Raw genomic sequence first — 23,771 nt, 5'->3', positions numbered from 1 at the left:
TTACAGTAAAGGGGTGGGTGTGGGTACAAACATCTGTAAGTTCTCTGCAGAAAGCAGAGAACTGGGCAGTTTTTTTTCTCAGAAATATAAGGTGCCTCAAAAAGAAGTGGATCAAGAGCGAGAAGTTTACTGCTTAAATAACATGGGCTAAATCCAAGAAGCAGGCTATGTTGTAGTGTAGTATTACTCATCTTGCTGGCTCTGACATCCAAGACAGTTTCTTTTATTCTTGCCAAATGTCAACCATCTGTCTTGATCTCAGGAATTAGTGCCATTCCCTGACATTATATACCTTTCCTTGGAACGTCATCCTGGCTTTGGGCACTCAGGACTTCTGCTCTAACTCACGTGAAGATGTGATTGGAGTGGGAAAGTCACACCACTGGCCTTCAGATGTTTTAACTTGAGCTTCCTGTACAACCTATGCTGAGAAACACTCAGGCCTATGTTAAATTCTTGTTCTTGAAGTGGACTTAAACTACATGGTACAGCTAAGTTATGTAATGGTAACCCAAATTACCCTTTGGAGGAACCTTGCTTTTTTTGGTAGCCTCTTAGCGTAGGTATCAAAATTGATGTCTAGTTTTGGGTGACATGGTTATCCTACAGCATGATAAAAGGGTAAGAAATTAACATCCAGAAGACAAATTTCTTAATCAGTGACATACCTTTAAAGGACTGAAAAATAGTGATTCTTTGACAATAGCAAATGGCCAGGGCTTACATTTTACTGTATTACCAGCTGAGCATTTGCCATCCTGGAGGAAAAACAAACAGAAGGCAGAGAGCTTAATACATGCTAGACATCTGTCCTGCATAGAACAAAATCATAGTCCTGAACTGAAGAGCCTGCATTTGTGCCATGCAATTGGTCTACAGTGCTCCTTGCACTCCTGAAGAGAAACACAGCCTTCTTCGCTCAAAGTGGACCAGCAGATGAAAGGCTATGAAAACTCCCAAAGTCTCAGTTGCTTCTCAAAGGATGGATTAATGAGTAGCTAACTTTTTTGTTTGACACATTCTTATGCCATTATTTTTAGCCGAATCAGCCAGTAGATCTGTGGCCAAACAAAAGCTGGGGCAGGAGAAGAGCAGGCAGAAATGCTGGTGGGACAGGAGGGCAGGGCTGCTTCTCTTGTGTTAGGCAGTCTTGGGTTGGCTAAACTGTTTGTAGAGTTGCATCTTTGGCAGTTCTTCAGCAAGGACTTGAGTGTGCAGGTGCCTGCCTGGATTGCAGCCTTTGAGCATATCCAGACTTGCAGAATTAGAGAGTATTTCCAAAGGTAGTTTAACATCTTGTTCTCAATTTGATACTGCCCTGCCTGATGTTGTCACAACATGCTGCAGCCAAGGATAAGCAAAGTTTTGAAATGGGTCAGGCTTCCTTATTGAAACTCTCACAGCTGAAATCTGAAGAAACTGAAAGGTTGAATGCTACTAAGTACTGGCTGATCTGATCCTCAGTAGTCAGAATAAACCCTGTTTTGCAAAAAATGAGAGATAAATAGTGAAATTCCATTGTCGCTAATTCAGTTTTTCGCATCTGAATTTTCCTGTCTTGTTTAAACAAATTATAGGATCTGATTGCTGTTTCAGTCAGGTGCTTTGAATAGTGTTGCCAAGTACTGTCATACTGCCTCACTTCATTGTATATGTGATGCACTGAAGAACACACACACATTTAAAAATTACTGTGAGATCCTTCTGGATGAAAGGCATTATAAAAAGGACATAATTATTTCAACATTTGATTCAGATATTCTATATAAAGCACATTTTGGCATTATGAAAAGAACCAAAACATCTAACAGTTTGGGGGGGAAGAGAGGAACCCTTTTTATTTTTAAGGATAATATTAGTATAAAGTTAAAACTGAGTCATACTCTAATTTCTGACTTGGTGACTCATGCTCTTGGCAAAGTAATTACCCGAGACAAGTGACTCAGAAATAGATGCTATAGTTTTATGGCTATTGCTGTTACAACTAAACATGAGGTACGATTTTTGGGTATAACAAATGTGGCTATACCCTGCAAATTATGCCACAGTCCTGGTTGAGGGTGTATTATACATGCAGATTCCTTTAATCTGATGTGTTTTTTTTCCTTTTGAGGTAGGATGGTGTAGCTGGCTTCTGGGTGTCTAAAGCAGCCATGGCCACCAAGAATCTCAGGAGTGCATTTGGACAAGGAAAATCTAATCTGGTATGTATTTCTTTCCATCAAGGAGTGGTGATTTGTTAAAGCCTCATCACAGGAGCATTTCTCTGATTAAACTTTTCACTTCAGATTCTTAATAAATCATTCGATGAGTATTGTTGAGAATATTGATCTGGAGATGATGGGAAGATTCGTGCCATATTTGCTTGGGATGAATATAGTACCAGGTGTTAGCTGTAATCCTCTCTCTGGTTTTGTTTTTTTTTTTTTTCCATGCCCTCTCTGCTCCTCCTTGGCTGCAGTCTGTAAAGTACTATCACAATGCAGGTCTGATCTGATGAAACCACAACTAATGCTGATGCCTGCCTATGGTGGGAAGAGAACCCAGATTATAAACTTGGGATTTCTGGCCTCTTAATAGGCAAGTCTGTTGCTCATCTCCCCATCGGTTCCCTTTGTTTCTGTTCTGCCTCCTTTATTATTAACTCATATTAAAGTTCAGTGTCACTGTTTCCTGGGAACCCAGTTTCATTTGGGTGTACATACAGTCCAAAGAAGTCACATACTACCTCCATGGTGGGAGTGCATCATGCAATGAAAATAGAAAAAAATTCTGTTTCAATAGTTCTGAATGATTCTCAGCTGAAGCAATAAAAAGGAAAGGCATATTTTAATGAAACGTTCATGTCTCTCAAATATGATTTTTAAATTGAGAAATTAAGTTTATAGTAACATTAGATATTATTCATAAGTATTGCAGATACCTGTACAGCCTTATTATTCATTAGTATAGCTGAATGATTCCTGTAATGAGACAGGAGAATGTCCTAAGCAAGCTGCATTGAATAGTAGTTTGTATTCTCTTTCTTTTGTTTGATTGTAAGTATAGCGGACAACAGATGAAATAATTATTGACACAGAGAATAACACAAATCATGTCAAACAAGGACTTCAAACACCATGCGTTGAGGTCAATTACCTGTGTGCCTGGAACTTTGATCACACTGGTAATGGCCAGATGACATAACTTGGGTGGATGTACAGGCAAAGATAAATAGGCAGGCTTTTCATTCCATTTTCAAGCAGAACAAGAAATGTCAGTGAAGTGAAAATGTGTGTTTCTAATGTGCTCAAGGAATTCCAACAAAGAAAGCTACTACTGATGAATTAATTTGCTGAAACTGCAAGCAAAAGGGTTCGTTTGTTTGGTATTTAAACTTAAATGGATCCTGTTTCCAATAAGCAGCATGAAGGAGGAGTATTTCCAGGGCACTGCCATACCAAATGGAAGACATCGTGTTCTCTGCCTGATGAAATGTAAGTCTGACTGTTAATCAGCCTGCCTAAAGCACTGCTATATTAATAGCCAGTTGTCCTGAGAATACAGCTTCTGGGGAACTGAAGATGTTTCCTAATTTATTTAAAAAAAAAAAAATTAAGATTTTTTTTTAAGATATTCTGATGTTTTTCAAAAAGAAGTCTTTCAGATTTCCATTTCAGCACTGAGCCTGCCTAGGCAAATGAGTTCAAAAACTGAGAATGATTCTGGAGTTCTGCTACTAAGTTTTTCAGTTGAGGGGCATGGACATTTGAATTTCTGTTTTGGGTCAAAATGATCCAAATACAGCTTTCATTTTGGAAATGAGTCCTGTCTGCAAGTCCTTTCTCAGTTATCTTGCTATTTTTTATTTTAGCATTGTTGCTTTTTTCTTTAAATAGAATGTGAGAAGAGCAGTTATTCCCAGTTTGTAAAGGCTTTGAAAATCTGTGTGCACAGAGCACTATGTACTTGAAAATTATTTAAATTCTGAACTATGTTTTGTCTTCTTACTTTTTTCCTTATGTCAGTCTATGCTGTGACTGAAGTCAATCTGCTTATAATCAAATTTAAACTTGGTTGGTGATTTGGGACGGTGACTTTTGGGATTTTTGTTTTAATCACAGACATTCTAGTTCACTGAAATTAGGGTTCCAGCCTGATTTCTCTCTGCAGAAAAGGGTTTTTTCCTTAATGTTTTCATTAATTGTTTGTCTTTGCCATTCCTATGAAAATAGTCATGATAAGCCCATCACTGCTGCTCTTTGCATTTGCTTCAAAATATGGGAATGAATCTGCTCTAAAAATGACTTTGTCTATGTATGTCTTTATGTATTCTGGGAGTATCTAAGGTCTGAAAACTGCTGATGATAAGGACGTCATAAATCAGACAACTTTTTTTGTTTAGGATTTTAGGCCACATGTATAGATTTCAGTTTGTATCAGATTGCAGTTGTGCCTATGAATGAAGACTAATGTCCTATTTGTGGGCATTATGTTATCTGCAGTCCATGACCACTGATGCCTCATAACCACTGCATCAGTATTTATCTTACACCTTTATCTGATGTGGTATGTGTACCTTCCTTTCTGACCTGTGTGCTTGTTCTGCTTGTTCTCAATCTTTTTATTTTCCTTTTTTTGTGTGTGTGTGTGTTTTGGGTTTTTGGTTTTTTTTTTTGGTTCTGTATTTTGGTTTGGTTCCCCCTAAGAGGAAATGGAATGAAGATAAGATACATGTCTCCTCTGGTACATCAATTAAATTTTATAAATGAAGAAAAAGCAAGTCAGTTGGTGCTTACTACTTTCAGAGCAGTCAGGAAAAAAGGATGAGGGATAGATGTCTTTGCTGTATCAGTTCTGTTTTTAGCAGATATATAAAGGTTTTGTAAACTGAAAAAAAAAGTATCTTTGTCTTCTATTTTACAGGAGATACACAATGCTTTTGTTTTCTCATTCCATGTGTGAGACCACTGGCATCAAATTAAATAGTAGCTTCTTTATCTGACATCCATGTCAAAGTTAAGGATAAATACAATAAATTTGGTCAGCAGTGTTCATGAGATCAAGGGTTGAAAAGAACAATAAATGTGTATAAACAGAGCTTTATATGTGACTGTTAAAGTGATGTCCCAGGGTGTAACAGCATATGTTACAAGATGCAAAATCTTTTGTGCTCCATGTACTTGGCATATGTTTCTTAGATACTTCCATGTTAATAATTGATCCAAATAACTTGTTTTGATCACCCCTATGGTATCTTTGAGTCTTAAATTCCCATTAGACCAAGTGTGTGTTTGTATTAGATATGTTTTATTACAAGAAAACAAATATTTTGGTGACACTTAAGATCCCTGCAGTGAAATACAAATCACCTCCTATGCAGGAGAGACGCTGAAAGTTGCTTTCAGTGCTAGGGTTTTTTTTCCACAATGTCTCTAATGAAAATACAGGAGTCTATAATTACAGTTCTGATATCTTTTTTAGTGTATACATAGTTTGTATTGTCCTTATGAAAGCCTGAAAGCTCTAAATTGGCCTCTTGAACATAGTGAAATGCACAGCACAGAATATACTTACTTTAAGGTAAAGTCATTAGTTCCAGAAATACTCAGAAGATACAGCTAGGGCAAACCCACCCTATGCTACCATAAGGTTATTTCCCTTCTTTGTTACCAGGTAGTTGGAGCATATAAGGACAAATTTGTCTTTTGCAGCATAGCTCCATCCTACGTAAGACTCTCATTCTTTGCAAACATAGATTAAAAAGGTATTTTTAAAAATATTAGCATTTGTATGTTATTGTCTGTGGTTTCAACTTAAGCTCACAAGGACATTCTAAATGTTTTTTAGCCTAAACAGGTCTTTGGTTTATCTGTCTGAAAGTACATACTCTACTAAATTTTTAGCTCCAGGTGAGTTGTGGTGTTTGGACTTAAACCCTGTGCTTAAATATTCATTCAGACATAGCCTTCCTTGCTGGAAAAGTACTAAAAGTGTGGTGTGTTTCCATTTTACACTAATTCTCATCTCTGGGCTAGTTTAAAAGAAGGAAAATTAAACCTCTGTGTCCTTTCTAGGCTCTGATGGGCACTGTGTGTTCCCTCCTGAGTTAGAGGAGTAAGCCAGTTTTGTCTGCATTGGAGGTATGTGTATGCAGCTAGAATAGTTTAAAGAGGTGCCTTTTTTATCTCTTCCAAACATAGGAAGGCATTCCTGAGGCATAGGAACTCAGGTTCCCTGTTGCTACCTGATTCATTATCATTAATATCCATGGAAATTTCATGTCAGCATTTAAGCTCTGGGAGTGCAGACCAGTGCAAGTAAAAAGTCTCTTGAGCAGCTGACTGTTGATAGGAGAACCAGTTTCTCCTCTTTAGATGTGTCAGTGCTGAATAAGGAAGAGATAGTCCTTTGTATTTGGCAGCTGTTCATTCTTCCAAACTGCTTGTTTTGAAACTATCACTTACCTCCTGATTGCATTGTGAAGGACCATATGAAAATGCTGAGTTGAAAAGAAAGTGAAAGACATTCAGCTGAGCAAAACCAGTATGTATACATACATGAGGATAATTGTCTGTGGGGGAGCAGTCAGGAGCAAAGGCCTTTGTTTTCTCTACTAAGTGCTCTGCCACTTTTTGCAATAATTTATGATGATATGATGATGAACATTATTTCTCAATCACTGGGTTGTGAACTTGAATGTTTTCCAGTCACATTTTGTATATTTAAGTTTGATAGTTAAAGATAAGCAGCAGTACACTGAGCCAAATACTTGGGTACAAGGTAGACTTTATGGGGCAAAGAAGAGTGCACTGGAAATGAGTTTTCTAGCTTTTTTACGTACCTAAGAGTTTTAATCCATTACGTGTTTGTTTTCTTTTTAAAAAAGTTCTCTGCAGAATAGAAACTATGACCTGGAAAAGAAAGATTATTTGCCTCCAACAGCTGCTTTATCTTCACTGTCTGGTAATCATAAGAAATAATCAAGGACCCTAAATGCTACTAATTTGGGCAGTTTTATTTGAAATGTCTGAACTAAGGCACTTAAATTTTTTGTTTCCTGTAAAATAAGAGCACCAACAGCTCTTTAACTGCCAGGGATCAGTTAAAAGTTGGAGAGAGCAAGTGTAAACTAAGTTATAATTGTCTAGTTGGACATAGAAACAGAGGTATTGGCAGGGAAGACTTTACAGAGAAAAGGTTATCACTGCTTTTTGACTGCTGCATGCTTTCTTTCAGTTGGGATGAAAGACAGCAACCACAATCCCTAATCTCATCTCAGAACTGCCAGAGGAGAACTGTAGAAGCCACTTGGACTGCTGCAAAGTCTGGCCACAGGGATGGGCAAGATGGTAAGACCAGCCTACACCTATGTACCGTTCTGACTCTTATTCCCTAGTCTTGGCTGCTGTTACTAGATGTGTAAATCAAGTCTGTTACACAGGCAGATAGTGATTGGACAAGGGGGAGCAGAGATTTACAATAGATATTGTTAGGAAGAAATTCTCTACTCAGAGGATAGTGGGGCACTGGAAAAGGTTGTGCAGACAAGTTGTGGGTCCATTCCTGGGAGTGTTCAAGGCCAGATTGGATGGGGCACTGAGCAACCTGATCTGGCAGGTGGCATCCTTCTACGTGGCAGGGGGGCTGGAACTAAATGATATTTAAGATCCCTTCCACCCCAAATAATTCTGTGTCCTAGTCCAGACAGCATTCCAGGTAGCATTCATGCTGCCTTGCCTGGCCACTGAGCTTGGTGCTTGGGCCAGGAGATCTATCTATGCCCTATTTGTCATCAACAAAGAGAAAGAACATTCCTCCTCATGGCTGTTCAAACTGCCAAAGCAACGTTCCTGCTTAGACAGAGTGCCTTCTTCTGTGTTTCTCTCCCTGGATGAAAGTGAAGGGGGGATGAGCTTCCCCTTTGTGCAGGGCTTTTCTTCATAACATCAACAGGTTTTCTTCAAGTGCCACAGAAGGCATAATTGAAAGAAGCCTGTACTAATAGGTGGGTCAAAAGGGAAGGAACTACTAGTTTCAATATAATCTTTCTTAGCCTCAATCTGACAAAGATTTAGGCATATGACTAAATTTATGCCATTAATTTCCTCTGTCATCTGCAGTTTCCTCTCTCAAATGCATTAGTGTTTGGGGGAAGCAGAATTCTCATGTGAGCTAGCTGTTGTGCTAGTAAGACTTCCTTAGCTTTCCTAAGTCACACCAATAATTCCAGAGGTCTTTACATCCATTTTTAAATACTCTGACATTGCACTTTCCAGATAAGAATTTTGCGTAGTTTTAGAGCTGTTTTGTCCTCTTTGATTTACACATCTATCGCTTGTCATTATATAGTTATGTTTGACTGTTCGTCTTCTAGCCCTGCAGTTTTTGAGAAAAAGAACTTGAAAAAAACATGTGTCTACCAAAGGTCCTGCATACACCAAAACAGGATGGTTTTTTTCCCAGTTCTGAAGATAATTGAGAAGAAATATCAGACTCTTAGACCTGGCACTTTCTATTTGATATGTGCAATATGTGAATGTACCTAAAACAAATCAACAGTATTTTTTGTTTTGTGATGAATGTTCTAAATAGTTAATTTATTCTGCTTTACTGCACTTGCTTTATTTCAAAGAGGAAAAATTGAGTAAGAACTAGTATAACTGGCCTGCAGTATAGAAACAGGATAAACATGGAAATAATTTGAATAGAAATATAAACAGAAATGGCAGAGAGCCAGCAACTGCTTGAATATAAATACTCAGGCAGCTATAGGAGAAGTCTCTTTCCTGACATTCTTTGCATTGTGTAAAACGGTCTGTGTAGTTTGAGATGTGCATGTGTCTTGTTACCACTTCTCTCCAAAATATGACCAAACCTTTATAGCTGGTTGGCTTTGAATTAGAATTACACCACTGGTGCTCTGTAAGACTTTTGTTGGTTTTTGATAACAGATTTACATGTGGACTGCACCTGTTTGATACTTTAGCTTAGCCTTAGACCGCGGATATAGGAGTCCCATGGAACGAAAGAGGGAAACACAACCCTCAGAAGTTCCTAAAAAATTTCAAGCCAGGATGATAATATACCTGAAAGGGTGGTGTATTTTGTTTGTTTGTTTGTTTGTTTGTTTTTCCAGTTCCATTGGTTTTGAACTGTAACACCTGGAGCACAGCACTTTTGAACCATGGCAAGGTATCCTAACTGCAAGGGAGTCAGTATTTGCTGAAACTGACAGAGTTAAAGAATTACAGACTTGCCCTCTGTGTTTATAAACAAGTAAGAGGTGAGAGGAAGCTGAGTGTCTGAAGCACAGGCAGGTATGGAATAATCCATGAAGTATTTGCTGTGCAAATGTAATATGTGTAGTATGTATGTAATAAGTGGGTCAGTATAGCAGACTTGTTCAGCGATCTGAGGTCATTTGTGTCCTGGATTGTTCAGCATAGTTTAATTTGTTCATCATAGTTTTCACAGATTGTAGTCCTTTTCCCACCAGATTGCTGGTTTACAGTGACATGTATAGAAAATATTTTAAAATATAAACTAGGAGCTTCCACCTGCTTCCGTTGAGGAAGAAAGACAGAAATACAGAGTAAACGTTAATTTTGAAAGAACTGAAATCATCCTTGACTTAGTTTGTCAATATTGCACATAGATTCTATTTAGATTGTCTTACAAGTTTAACTGAAAACTGAACTGGTAAACAGGGTTTGCTCAGAAATCTAGGGTAAAAGGAAGAGGAAAAAATTGCTTTAGTTGCACCAAGGTGTTAGAAACTTAATTTGTAATACATCCCATGACTTCAGTGACAGATTTTATATGCTCCAGTCCACTTCTATCTGTGGCATAATTGTGCAAAATTAACAGCAAAATATTAGGGAAATACTTAATTAGAAATAAAGGATTGGAAGGAACTTAAGAAAGGTGCCTTTTCCTTGCTTCAAGTCTGGATTGGTTCTACTTAAACTGTTCATCCACAAATACTTAGTTTCTTGTAAAAACTCTCCAGCAATGAACAGTCAAGTCTTCGAGTTCTGTCTAAACTTTGTTTAACTTCATGCTAGGAAATGTCTGTCTCCAGTGTAAATTTCCCTTCCTGCAGTTGCCACTTTCTTGTTTCTGAACAACTGTGATGATTTCCTTTGCTGCTACCTGTTCCTGATTGTATACCCTTTCAAATCTTTCATTTCATAGACTAAAACTTGTTAGTTATTCCAAAAGCTTTTTAGAAGCCTAAAATTGGACACAGTATTTGAGTGCAGTATTCCAGTGTGTCAGTGGAAGGATTATTCTGCTACCACAAGGAAATTTAAGTGTGCAATTAAAGGTGCTCTTGCTTTTGTTGGAGTAAAGTAAAAAGTTGCCACCTTTCAGCTGAGATACAGTAACTGCTCTTGTGTCTGCTCCCAGCAAATGCGGAGAAAAACAGGTTTGATCTCCTGTTCCATATGGGGCTGGCTGTATGTGCAGTCATTTTCTGTGGGGGATGAGAAGGGACAACTGTTACCAGCTGGGGACAGTAGCAGCAAGGATTCTTCATGCCCTAAGAGGCTGGACTTGACAATTTCATGAAGTGTACCCAGCCAGCTGCCCAGATCTGCCACCAAATGACATGAAGGTCTGTGCCAGTTCAGGCAGCAGGCTTTTGTAGTTTAAACATAATCTCATAAATTAGGGACTTCTCAAGGAATTTCACCGTTTTGGAAGCACTAAGCCCCCATGTAGCAGTAAGTGTTTGTAGCCTGACTTCCTTCTTACCCTCTTCAGGACAGTTGCTTTTGGACTGGCAAGTTCAAGTGCTTATGCGTAAGAATATTAAGAACACTTTAAATATTTAAATAATCTTCAGAATATTACTTGCAGGCTTTGAGGAAGAAAATTTTACTTTGTTCTCAAACACTCTTTCTTCATTTTCCCAACTTGGTGTGCATATTTTTCTTTTGTTTGCTCCCAGCTACCTAAACACAATGTTCTGGTCTGGGCCAAGAACTGGAGAGAATGCCACATTACCTCTCATGAAGCCATTTCTTAATGCAGTATCCCCTTCTGGAGGCTGTTATAATAGTTCTTCGTTCGTGTTCTACTGTGGAAGCCCCATGTCCTGCCCCATCTCTAGGTGTAAGAAGGAGCCATTGTGAGACTTGTTTTTACTTTAAGGATAACCATGCATATAGTGACTGGCAGTTTGTATAAAGAAATAACCTTTAAGTGCAGAGCAAAATTTAATTAGTGTTTCTTTTCTAGTATAGACATGACACCGCAGCATCGTTCACCCAGTTTTATGTCCACTTGATATTTGATATATTCCATTCAGAAAATGCGTCTTTACACTTGGATGTCTCAGCGGTCAGAGAATAAATCACAGTCACAAGATTATCAGTGCTGTGCATGGAAAGCCAAGATACTAAAAAAGCATGAGGTCAAACACATTCAAGGTCACCCTAGTCCCTCTAAGCTGTTGAGTGACACGTGACAATGTAGACAAAAATTTGAAGGTTCCGACCGATGAATAAGTAACTTTGTGTGAGGTGCAAGGCGTACCTGTGAACACACGCACCGAGGCCTCGGAGACACAGCTACCTGAGCCGCATGAGTGTGCGCCAGGGTACGCCGAAGCGAAAATGACACGGCAGCCGGTGTCAGGGGGCAGCCTACTCAGTGTGCACCAGCGAGCAGGGTGGCGGGCGCCGGGCCACAGCGCAGTTGTAGCGGGGGCAGCTTGCGGGTGGCCGAGCCCCGCCCCGGCGCACTCCCGGGGCCGGCGGCGGAGGCCCGCAGGTGCGGGGCGCGGCGCCGGGAGCGCGCACGTTGGCCGGGCGGGGGGGTCGCCGCGTCCCCGGCGAGGGCGGCGGCCGCCCCTCTGCAGCGCGCTGCGGGCAGGACGCCTGCGCCGTGCGGGGGGGCGGGCGCCGCATCCCAGCGCTCGGAGCTGCGGGCACGGGCGCCGGCATGAGCGGGGGCTCCGCCGCACCCAGCCGGACCTGAGCAGGGAGACAAAGGAGAGAAGCTGCCGCCATGGGCGAGCAACTCCGCGCCCAGCCCGCCGCCCCGGCGGGGCCGCCTCCGCCCGCCGCCGCCTCCTGCTCGCTGCTCGGCGGGCTGCTGCAGAACGGCTTCCACCCCTCGGGCCCGCCGCTCAGCAACGGCGGCTGCGGGGGGCCGCCGCACCCGCTGCTGCTACGCCCGGAGCTGCCGCCGCTCAGCCACGGCTCCCCGGCCAAGAAATGCAGGCTGCGCCGGAGGGTGGACTCGGGCCGGCGGCACAGGCCACGTAAGTGATGACCGCGGCGGCTCTGGGGAGCGGCGCCGCCCCGGCCCCCTCCGCGCGGCGCTGCCGCAGCCCGGGCCGGTGTCGGGCGGCCGCGGGTCCCGCGCCACCTCCCTCCCTGCGGAGCGCCGCCCGCCCGGGACTGACGGCCGCCCGGCTCCGCGCCGCGGGCGTCCCCCCCCCCTACGCCGGCTGCCGGGCGGGCGGAGCGAGGGCCCCGTGCCGGCCAATGCGGCGGCGCCGCCCGGGCACGGCCCCGCTCCCGCGTGGGCCGGGCCCGCCCTGCGCCAATGGGGCGGCGGCGGGCGGGGAGCGGCGGCCCGGCACAAACGCGGGCGGGTGGCGGGCGGCCGCTCCTTGCCGAGCAGCGCGTCGGGCGGTGCCCAGGGTCCTGCCCGTCTCGCCGCCTCCCCGCCGCACACATGAAGCTCATAGTGCCCAAGCAACACTGTGAGTAACGCCGGGCCGCCGGGGCGCTCTGGAGCGTGGGAAGGCTCCAAGGGCTTAGTATGTGCTCCTTTCCCAAGTGTTGTTAGAATGAAGGAAAAAGTGAATCTGGGGACTCGGAGCAAGTTATTCTGACTGGCGGGGAAAAATATTTGTAAACAGCTTAAATTTGTAATATGCTTCTAATTTAGGAAGTGTTTGTCAACTGCTGTCTATTTCACGTTTGGTTTTAAGGCTGAGAGTCAAACTTCCTATTTGTTAATTCTCTATTTCCTTAATTCTCTATGGATTATTGATAAGTAAATAAATAAGTAAATAAATACTGATAAGTATTGCTTGCTTGTAGGTAGGGAGGTATTGAATAATTCTGTGGTAAACTCTGCAAGTAAAACGATTTAGGGGCAAAAGTACTCTGTTTCTTTTCACTCTTACTGTCCTAGCTCTTTGCATAAACCCACAAATGTTTGTTTCTTTGTCACAAGTTCAGCATGTTCCAAAAGGGTAATGGGGATAGTCAGAATCACAGCTGCCTGCTGCCAAAACTTAAAGATGTTTCTACTCAGTAGGAAGTAGTGTGCATTCGGCTACTCTGGGTTTTGGGTTTTTCCTTTGTTTTGAAGTGAATATTTTAAAAACTTTTCTGGTTAAACAGAGCAACATATTTAGAAACAATCTTGAAGACCTGCACCTTTCACGGAACTGTGTATTAACCTTTTCTGACGTTTTCAATGCTTTTGGTGAGCCATTCATGCTGCTTTCCCCTAGAGTGTTATCTGAATTGGTTAATCATGTAGTGCTTACAGTACCTGTTGATAGATAGGTTAAATTTGATAGAGAACTAAATTATCTATGACCAAGTTGTTCTCTGTCACAAACTGTTTTTATAGTCTTTGTCCTCCCTCACACTTTCTTAATGAAAAAAAAACCTTCAGAACTTGGACTTGATTTGTTGTAACTAAGAGAAGTCAGCACTTGCATATCAAACTCTTCATAATAATAAAAACTATTCTGAAGCAAAAAATAAAAGTTTTAGGGATTCATGTAATCACTTGATTAAGAAACAGTGGGGGCCTTGGAATTTCGATCCCATCTCGAGGGAAAAAGGAACCCATCAGAGTACAAAGCACAGCTGACTGACTATATTGCCCAATATGTATGACAGCTGAATCTTCGAGTGTGGAGTTTTAGTGAAATGAGGCTTTAATGAAAACAGCAGCCGAGGGAAGTGCTTTGTAGAACTATTCTGTGGGCAGTTTATTTGCTGATTAAAATGCATGAATGCTTGCTGATATGCTTTTTAATATATATATAGTTTATTTTGTACAAGAACAAGTTTGAAATTTAGTATTAGTCATACAGGAAATACGGATAGCATATTGTCACCATCTTAAAAAAATCATTACATTATTACTCAAATTGTCCTGGTACTGCATACCTTTTCACTGCATCATCCTCTAGTCAATACTACACAGTACCATTTTTACTGGTTTGTTTGGTGCTTTTAATCCTGGTCTTTGCAGATGTTTGTTCTTTTTTTAAGAACAGATTGCAAAATGAAGTGCAGTTGCCACATGGCATGTGGAGACCAGTATTGATTGCAGGGTTTGCTTTGTGTGGTGGTGGAGATAATGAGATAATTGGCATTTCCCAATATTTCAACAAATGAAGCCTATCTTTCTGCAGCAATTATTCCTTTAAACTCTTATTTTATTGATTGCTTTTACTTTCTGACAAAGTGAGGTAGAATTCTATGTTCACAAGTCTTTTTCCCCTCTCAGAAGGGAAGATTTCCCATGAAATCAGTATGCTTTCCTGATAAGCCTGCTGTGAGAGGGGACTCACCTAGTACTGCCTCTATTGGGAATCCTGTCTTTGCTTTCCTTCTTCCTTAGTTTAACTGGATGAGTTGTCAGGGTTGTTAACTAGGCTTGTGTCAGTTTTCTTTTTCTTTAGAAGTCAGTTTGTGGTATTATAACTACACTTGTGTGGATGGTCACACCTGTTTAACAAAAAGCTCTCTGCTTTTGGGTTTGAACTTTCTTTGAGGTTGATTGTAACTTCTGGGTTTTGTCTGTTTGTTTTTCTGGTGAGGAGGAAGACATTCAATAAGCCCTTGTTACCGAAGATGAACTGGAAGTCTTCACCTGATATGTGTGCATCATTTAGCTCTAGCTTTCTAAGGTTTGAGGAATCTTTAATTACTAAGCAGATATAATTAATTTTTTGAGCTGCATATTCTAGTTTTGTTCAAAGAAAAAAATGCTTCCATTTTATTTATTTATAACTTTGTAAAATGGGAAGAACTAATTGAAAAATATGTGTAAGCTATTATCCCTTTATTTTTTTAAAAATAAAAATCAGCTTTCAGAAGCTGTAAGAATACTGTGCCATGTTATGTGTCTTGTTTTGATGTTTTGGGGTTTTTTTTCCCTTTACTGCTTTTGGCTTTCTCACCTCTTCTGGACCCAATTAACGCAGGAAGTTCCTAGATCATCAAAGTATCAAGCAATGCAAATTAAATGTAAATGAAGTAATAGGAATTCAACGTAAGTGTGTTCAGAAAGAAAAGCAGCCGAAATGAAGATATTTCATCTGAGATACTTATGACTAAGATATCAGAGTATTTGATACCACCATTCAAATTATTGATAAAAAAAATTAAGTACTGTACCTGTCTTGAAAATGTACAGGCACTGTACATGTACCTCAAAATACAGGTCTTGTAAGAGAGATACATAAACTGAAACAGTTTTGGCAAAAGAATAAAGTGCTCCAAGCTGGTCAGGAATAAATCCAGGGCTCAGGTGTAGAGAAGAATGTTCTCTCCAGCAGGATTCAAGCACAATTTCTTTCTGAATGTTGAGGAATAAAAAGATTCATCTTACCATATGTGGTGGTTGTTTAAATATATGAAAAGGATTAATCTTGGTTATCTTCTTTAATGGGGGCAAATGTTACTTGATGACCCAGGAGTTCCCTCTCATTCTTGCTTCTCCTGAGCTCTTGTCTGTGAGGAGACTGTTGTGATTTGATATTTACTTTCCACATGCCCTCATTATATTGTGTGTTAAGCATAAGATTTTTAAAAATCCAAGGTGTTGAAATCTGAATATAATAATGTCTTGTAGGAATAGCCTGATACTGCAGAGTTAATGCAGAAACTAGGTAAAATGTATCGTGGAATTTCTCATGAGTGAACCTTTGCCCCAGATACACAGCTGTTGGTGTGCATCAGGTTACCTACTTATGCAATGCTGTAGATACCTTCTGTTTGCATTGTCACATGCTTCTGCAGCTAAATTTTGGACTAGTACAGATTTTTATCTCATGATAACAAATCACAAAGTAGTTGGGACAGTTTATTAACATAAAGAGAATTAATTTTTTTAAGAAGGTAAGTAGAGTCTTTGATTTATGCTAGACTTCTGAGAACATATGTATCTTCATGCTTTCTGGATGAGTTCTATAGGACCTAAAACTAGATTTTACAGTGTTATTTTTTGACTTACTGCTGTATAGCAATTCAGTAGAATAGGTCTGCTTTTGCCACAGTTATAGATTCCATCGATCCAATAGGGATCTTGCATACCTACTGAAAAGAGAGATATCAGCTTATAAGCCTTATCAGACAATTTTAATTAAGTGCATTTTTTTACATTGTGGGAACATTTTTGCAACATACCTGGTGTCCATGCTGCTCATAGTACATCACACAATTTTGAGTAACTGAGATCAGCCTGAGATGCGGGTGGGATGGATTTTATTTTCCCCTCCTTGCTTTCCTGGCTTTTTGTAATTCAGGGACACTTAAGTTATCAATGAAATACAGGACTTCCAGTTTAAAACAAACCAACAGGAAACCTCAAACACTGCTCACCACCCCTGCCCCCCCCCCCCCCCCAAAAAAAAAACCCCAACAAGCCAACCCAAACAACAACCCACAAACCAAAAAAACATACCAAACATAAAAACCCAAACCTCCACAATTTTCTCCCCATTCTCCCTCAAGTCTGTGAAAAACTTATCTACACAAACACCTTTTTTTCATACCCCCTGGCTGTAGTAGTGGGCAGGCTCTATTAGTTTTGATGGCCTCTGAATCATCTTACTCTCTGTATTCACAGAGGCAGCAAATCCCAGGAGCACCTTCAGTCTGTGTGTATATTGCCATTAGCACCACATTCAGTGGCCCCAGGAAAGTTGAAGTATATAGGTACCAGCTGAGATGAATTATATATAGATGCAGAAAAGAGCTGATGGTGGGTCAGTGGTGCATTTTGATTTGGAACATACTGATAGTAACAAAAGATACAATTAATACATTTTAAAATAATCACTGGAATACGGAAGTGTTACAGAAGTAAGTGTTTTTACTCTAACTGCAGTTGTGCCGAAGTTATATGAATTTCAGTTAGAAACTTGGAGACTTGTTTTTTTTCCTAAGTGGTCAACCAGTCAAGATGGTTGTTGAATTATTGCAAGTAATTCCAACAGAGAGCTGGTGTTAGAAGTTGAGAAGAAAACTAAGTTGTTTTTCTGCATAACTGAAATACCTGGTTTTGTTGTCTGATCTTGGGCTCTTTATTTGTGCTGAAGAAAACTGCTGGTGTTCTAAAAGCAAAGTTCCTTTCTTTCTGCAGCAGTCCATTTGGCTCACAACAAAATGAAAGGAACTTAGAGTCACAGAGAGAATTAACTAAAAAAAAAGTGTCCTGGTATTTCTGCTCACTTCATAAATGCGAGCATTATGTGTAGCTATCCCAAGAACTATGCAGACTTGAAGAAACTTCATAGTTGTTTTCTGCAGTACTTATTCTGTTATTTGGTTATAACTCCTTAAAATGTTAAGATACAAAATGAAATGTCTTGGCAGTCATTTATGAATAACTCTCAGCTGTTAGTGCTTTAACACTTTTATTGCTGGGCTTGTGTTTGATAGGAGGATGGAACACTTCTTGCCTCTCTTAAAGGTGAAATCTGCACTATGGCTTTAGAACAAATGTTGGTGCAGGTAGAGTGTAGCAGGTTTTATGCCCTTAATGAAAAACATTAGAAATTGGCTTATACTTAGCTACAGGATGGTTCTGTGTTGAATAGTTCAACCATGCTGCTTTTAAAATAGAACTTCCTGCTGTCATATAGTATACATCTGAGGAGGAGACTTAACTGTTCCAGTGGGTCAGGTAATTAAAGTTCTCAGTAGCTTTAATAAAGATTTGTGTAAATCACTAATGGGATTGTCATCCTGAGCTCCACTGCATTGGAATGTGGTGCGTTATGGACCAAACAGCTTTCACATAAATATTTACCTTGTACTTTCAAAAGTGTCTGTTAGTCTATAACATATTTTTCTCCTTTAAAATAAAGCCTGTTTTAGAAACATTTGTTCTGAATTCTTCCCGTTTCAGGGAATTCTCATGTATCTGCATAGGATTATGTATCTTCCCAAACCTCAAATTAGACTTAATTTCACTGTCTTCATGCAGCTTGTACAGCATGGAAAAAAAATAAAATCAGACCTTACAACAGATAACCACAACTTCATTGGAGTGTATACATTATGCTTGCCTTGTCTGTGGGGGCCTGGGAGGAGAAACCGATGATTCAATTACTTGGCATACAGCAATGGAGTGAAATAACTGTTTTAAATATCTGACATTTAAGGATTGGTTTGGGCAGGGGGAGCATATTAAAAATTGCGGAATTTAGACAAATTATTCAGCCAGATGATGCTGAGACATTTGTGATAAGAAAAAAAGACTAAGCCTCTTCCATCTTGAAACTGAGTAACTTAATAGTGATCTGTGATCACATGAGGAAGGACAGTGTGATAAGTACCTCCTATGCTTATTAAAGTGTTGGCCCCAAGTTATTTTTAGGTTCACTGGCAGAAAAATCAGCTATGCATATGGTATTTATGGTTTCAAGTTTGTATCAACACCAAGTTGAGATGCCCTAGTTGGTAGAATCATTTTTCTAGCAAGTCCACCTGATTCTCCCTAAAAAGCAGGGAGGTGACTGTGTGACTGCTATTTTCGAAGTGTGCCTTAGATGTTAATCATATACTCAGTACTTTTAATTTTTCTAAGAAACATTGCTAGCTCCCTCCATCTGCAATGCCTGTGTATAGATTTTGTATTCTCAATTCTTACTGTTTCATAAACTAACCTGGCATACTATTTAATATATATATGTGTGTATATATATATATAAGTGGAACAGGTAGACCAGCTTATTCAGGTCTTCTGTTGGGTTTTCTCCATAGTTATTTTCTCCTGCTATTAATAAAACAAAGATTTTGGAGGACCTAGGCCAGCTGTGGCAAGCTAAGAAGCAAATAGTGGCATTTTTTTATATAATTACGTGATAGACTAACACATATACCAGCAAAGGGAGTCTGCACTCAAGGGATGGGTCTGTCAGTGGTAAATACTAAACATAAGCCAGCTCACTTTTGGCTACTATATACAAGTGCTGCAGTCAACAAAGCTGCTGGTTCTGGTGGGTTGGAGTCTGGAGGCCTCCTGCATAATGGGAGCTCTGTATTACTGCACTTCAGAGACAGCCTTGTGACCGTGGAAATTCTGACTGAGCTTGGAAAGGCAATTGTAAATGTTACACAGTGGGAATATTACTTGAGAAATCTTGTTCTCCTGTTTGTTTGGTTGTTTCTTCCTCCTTCTCGTTAATTCTTAGCAGAATTGGAGCCAGTTGGGTGAAACACAGTTTCATTTCATTTCCCACCCATTGGTGCTGACTGGGAGAAATTCAGTAAATGTGCTCTGTCAAGAGGTGGTAACTGAAGAGTAAAATGATTTCCTGGGAAAAAAATGTTTTCATTTTATTAAAACCTGCTTCTTCAGACAATAATATTTTAAAATTTTCTTTATTATTTTTCTTAACTGAGGCTTTATGAAGGCTTAACCTAGAGATGTGTTTAAAGCATGTAAATTGGATGCAAGTGACCCCAAATTCTCAGGAGTAGATACTGCCACTGTGCCTGCACTGAATTGTCATTCAGCAAATTATTTAAGTGACTTGTCTAGCTTGTATATTTATAGTGACTTTCTTTTTTTTCCTCCCTAAACCCCTTGTTCTTAGCATTCCCATGGTTTGGAATGGATATCGGTGGAACGTTGGTTAAACTGGTCTACTTTGAACCTAAGGACATTACTGCAGAGGAAGAACAGGAGGAGGTAGAAAACCTGAAAAGCATTAGGAAATATTTGACCTCCAATACAGCCTATGGTAAAACTGGCATTCGCGATGTCCACCTGGAACTGAAAAATTTGACAATGTGTGGACGCAAAGGAAACCTGCACTTCATCCGCTTTCCCAGCTGTGCCATGCACAGGTTCATACAGATGGGTAGTGAAAAGAACTTCTCCAGTTTGCACACTACTCTCTGTGCCACGGGAGGTGGAGCTTACAAGTTTGAAGAAGACTTTAGAACGGTACGTGAACAATTCACATGGGTTCAGTGGGAAGTACTTTGGGAAAACATCATGAGAGCCCATCTATTAAAACTTGCTGGGAAAATAACTTTTTTTAGTCCATCCTAACTGTTTAGGAGCAATAGAATCAATTCATATTTGTTAGCTGGTGACATATCTGAGAACATGGAGAGGGCAGGGAAGGGTATTCTACTGAAGTGTTGCGGTGCAGGATGTTGTTAGTAAATGTGGAGTTTTTTTAGAGCACAGCTGTGATGATCAGATACTTCATAATCAACTGAGGGTATGTTATGACAACCTAGAAGCCTGATACTATAGGTACTTGCAAACTGGTTGTCTATTGGAAACCAGATATGAAACCATACAGGCTGGAGATTTGATTCATGTTCCCTTCCCTTTGTATTAACTTTCAGACTGAAGTTAAGAGTCTGGAAGATCAACCATGGAGCATAGGGCAGAAACAGTGTGTGGGAGCATAATAAAACCAGCTAGCTTTTGATTTCAATTCTGTGAGTGTGCCATTTTATGAGATGAGTAAGTCTCAGATCCCCAAGGATTTAAAAATAGCCTTTGCAGGAAACTCCAGAAGCTGATGTAAACATGAAGTTTTTCACTAGAGTACTCTTCAAAGATTGATTGTAGTGCAGAAGCATGGAAGATCTGTTGTACAAATTATGTTGAAGAGAAAAAGCATTTGGGAGGCAGTCGTCTGTTGTGTATCCATCTGTATTGGGACATACCTTCATTTATTTTCTGAGGAAAAGAGACTAATCTGATTGTCCCAGGACATTGTTACTAAGAATAATGTGAATTATTTACTTGACTGGTGGGTCTGGCACTTCTGTCCCTAACTTTTGACCTGATCTTTGAGGCTGAGGGATGGCTACTGGGTATGACAGGTTACAGCTGCTTTTCTGTCTCTGTGTCAGTCCAGGGAGCTCTCGTATTGAATGACCAACTGCTGTTGACTGTAGTCCTTGGCTCTATGTGCTTCATTTTTAACTCCAAACATGTATTCCTGCTGTACAAGAGTTTTTTTTCTTTGTCAATACCCTTCTGTCATCAATATCCTTGCATACCAGATGACTGCGATTCTGAGGGGAAAAAGAATGCTGTAAGAGCTCAACACAAATTCCAAATGTTAGGCTGTTGTGCAGTCACTTTCAGTGAATATTAGACTGTTTCCATGTCCAAGGAAGAATTATCAAGTTTCTGAATTGGTGTAGTAGTCCATCACTAGTGCTAGATTTCTTGTCTTTTAGGTTGATTGCAAGTCCCTTACAAGTTAGAGTCTACTGATGACTAAGTCCTCAAAAACCTGTTTGCCTTGCATTGTGTAAGGATGTTGGCACCACAGTAGGAGGTGAGTTGCAGTTGTAGTCAGTGTGGCCTCAGTTTAGGTGTTTCTGAGTATCTTTTCGTGTGTCCTGGGTATGATTCAGGCCACATTCTTTAGTGACAATGGGAGTTCACTTTAGGACTTTTGGAAGAGGCTGACTACCCCCTTGGAATGGTCAATGGTCTCTCCAAATTCATTCTTCCTGCATCATGTGATAACAGCTGCAGTTGCTTAGTAAGGAAGTTCATGTCCCTCACTCGCACAGCTGTAGAATTGAACTGAAAGGTGCCTCTCAAAGGTGGCTCTCACAGCTGATCATTTCTCTTTGTAGCTTTGGCCTTACAGGCTGTAAATACGCAATCTACGGTGAGGGATCAGTCTTGTCTCAGCTGCAATATAGTCACTATAGCAGGGGGAGACATAGCTGGAGGAGTTTGCCAGCTGTTGAACACAAATAAGAGGTCACATAACAAATGACCGGTGGACTTAGACATGAAATTCCACATTTCTGCAGTCTTGTTAATATCCTATGTGCTACAACATTTGTAGGTAGTTTAAGACAAACCCCATAAAGGCTGGCTGGGGAGTTTTCTAGCATAAAGCAATCAGTTCACTCCCACTAAAATGAGTGCTTGGACACTTCTTACAGCTATCCAGTTCCATACCTTCCTTTATAGCAAGTATTTCTTGGCTCAAACTGGAATATCCATAGAGAATTACAGAAGCAGAATATTATCTATTACATGGAAGTTTGCTTGCTTAATCTCTCTCAAAGGGCAGAGTGTTCTGGGTACTGGCACTTAAATTGTCACACTTCATTAGCCATGGTAACAGCAGCTGCCTCTCAGTGAGTTCTGCTGTGTATAAATTGTCACTGGGCAACAGCTTCAGGACTGCTCTGTCAAAGCTCAGAAATACCTGTTTCAAGTATTTGGACACTAATGCACCTCTAGAAGCAAAGAATATGTGCCAAGTCTAGATCTTGCTATCACAGGATTCAGTATTGTAAAATGCTTTATATGGAGGAGACTTCAAATCTTCCTGTTTGTTACTTAGAAGAAGTGTAGAGAAACTAAGGTATGTTTGTAAAGTTACTTTCAATAAAAAATTCTAGCTAAATGCTAGTAAACTCTAGCTACCTTGCTTTTGTTTTGTCCCTTTACTTTCCTGTGTATATGCTTTTAAGTTACTTGTCTTTCCTAGTATTTCTCAATGTAACTGTAAGATTGCATAGATTTAGGACAAAAGATCCAATATATTGCAAAATAACATTCAAATCCCAAGGAAGGAAGCCCTCTAAGATTACAGAAGCTTTTCCTCCTTAAAATAGAGAGGCAAATACCATTGTTACTTGCCTCTGTTGCTTGGGTTCTGAATCCCTAAATGAGTTAAATAGGTTTGATCTAGACATCTATGTTGCTTTTGTGTATTTAAAAAAATAACATAAAATGGTGAGACATAGTCTGTTTACCTTAAGACTGGGTTTGTTTTTTTTTTCTATAAAAAGGCAACTAAATCTACAAAGCTACCTAGGTTTAGCTATTTCACCTCCCTCATATAATCTGCGGTATTGGAGAGTTGGATACCTGGAGAAGTCTCTGTGGTCTGCATGCTAATTGCTGGCAGTATGTTGGATCTTTTGTCAGTCGGTAGCTTGGCAAATCATGTGACTCATTCTGAAGATCTGAGTGCTTCCTCTGGAAGTAGGAAAATTGACTCTATTCATGAAACTAGACCACAGAAATAATTTTAACAATCATATGGTTATACTTAATGTTCATTGAAGAGCACATCAGTAAGTAATTCACCAAAAGGACTGTTTCCAGCCTAGGGGTTTTTTACTTGCATTTTTGTTCTTTTTTTATTTCCTCTCTGAATGGTCTTTATGGCTGGCTGTCTTTATTTTCAGGTAACAATGGTATTAAGGCATGGATAAATCTGCAGCCTGATTCTGATTATCCTTCTTCCTTTCCCCAACTATGTACTGTCACTTCACATATTCTAATGCTCAAGTAACCACTTCTGTAAAAGTAAGGAGTACTTAGACAGATGAATCTCTCTCTGTGCTGTGACTCCTCCATGATGGCACAGGAACATTACTTGCACAGAAGTTTGCTGTTAATGTAATGAGGAATAAATTTTTAGGCAGCCATTCAGTTTTGTAAAGCAACTCAGTGTAAAGGATGGGCAGGATGAGAGAAGGAAGGAATATTCAGACTTTTGATTAAAACCTGCTCTGTTATAAAATTTCTGTTGATTACAGTGGCTCAAAGGTGGGATT

The 23,771-nt window shown here is 40.2% G+C and overlaps 1 protein-coding gene across 4 annotated transcripts in view; it reads left to right on the top strand.

Annotated features, from left to right (window-relative positions):
* The first annotated feature begins 3,232 nt into the window (after positions 1 to 3,232).
* The window catches only part of PANK1 (pantothenate kinase 1), a 35,358-nt gene continuing 14,819 nt past the window's right edge, over positions 3,233 to 23,771 (top strand). The window contains exons 1-4 of one of the 4 annotated variants that reach the window (XM_014250505.2): positions 3,437 to 3,476; positions 6,057 to 6,122; positions 7,219 to 7,331; positions 19,799 to 20,151. In XM_014250505.2, the coding sequence (XP_014105980.1) occupies positions 19,816 to 20,151 (336 nt within the window). In that variant the 5' untranslated portion in view covers positions 3,437 to 3,476; positions 6,057 to 6,122; positions 7,219 to 7,331; positions 19,799 to 19,815. Of the gene's footprint in view, positions 3,477 to 6,056; positions 6,123 to 7,218; positions 7,332 to 11,982; positions 12,254 to 12,597; positions 12,701 to 19,798; positions 20,152 to 23,771 lie in introns of those variants that run through there. The other 3 variants (XM_014250504.2, XM_005520607.3, XM_005520606.3) reach the window with 3 other exon arrangements.

The sequence above is a fragment of the Pseudopodoces humilis genome, chromosome 9 (assembly GCF_049639895.1).
Source record: "Pseudopodoces humilis isolate 2021_Gansu_Grassland_sample_001 chromosome 9, ASM4963989v1, whole genome shotgun sequence".
NCBI classification, from domain to species: Eukaryota; Metazoa; Chordata; class Aves; order Passeriformes; family Paridae; genus Pseudopodoces; species Pseudopodoces humilis.
This window is presented reverse-complemented; position numbering and strand designations above follow the sequence as displayed.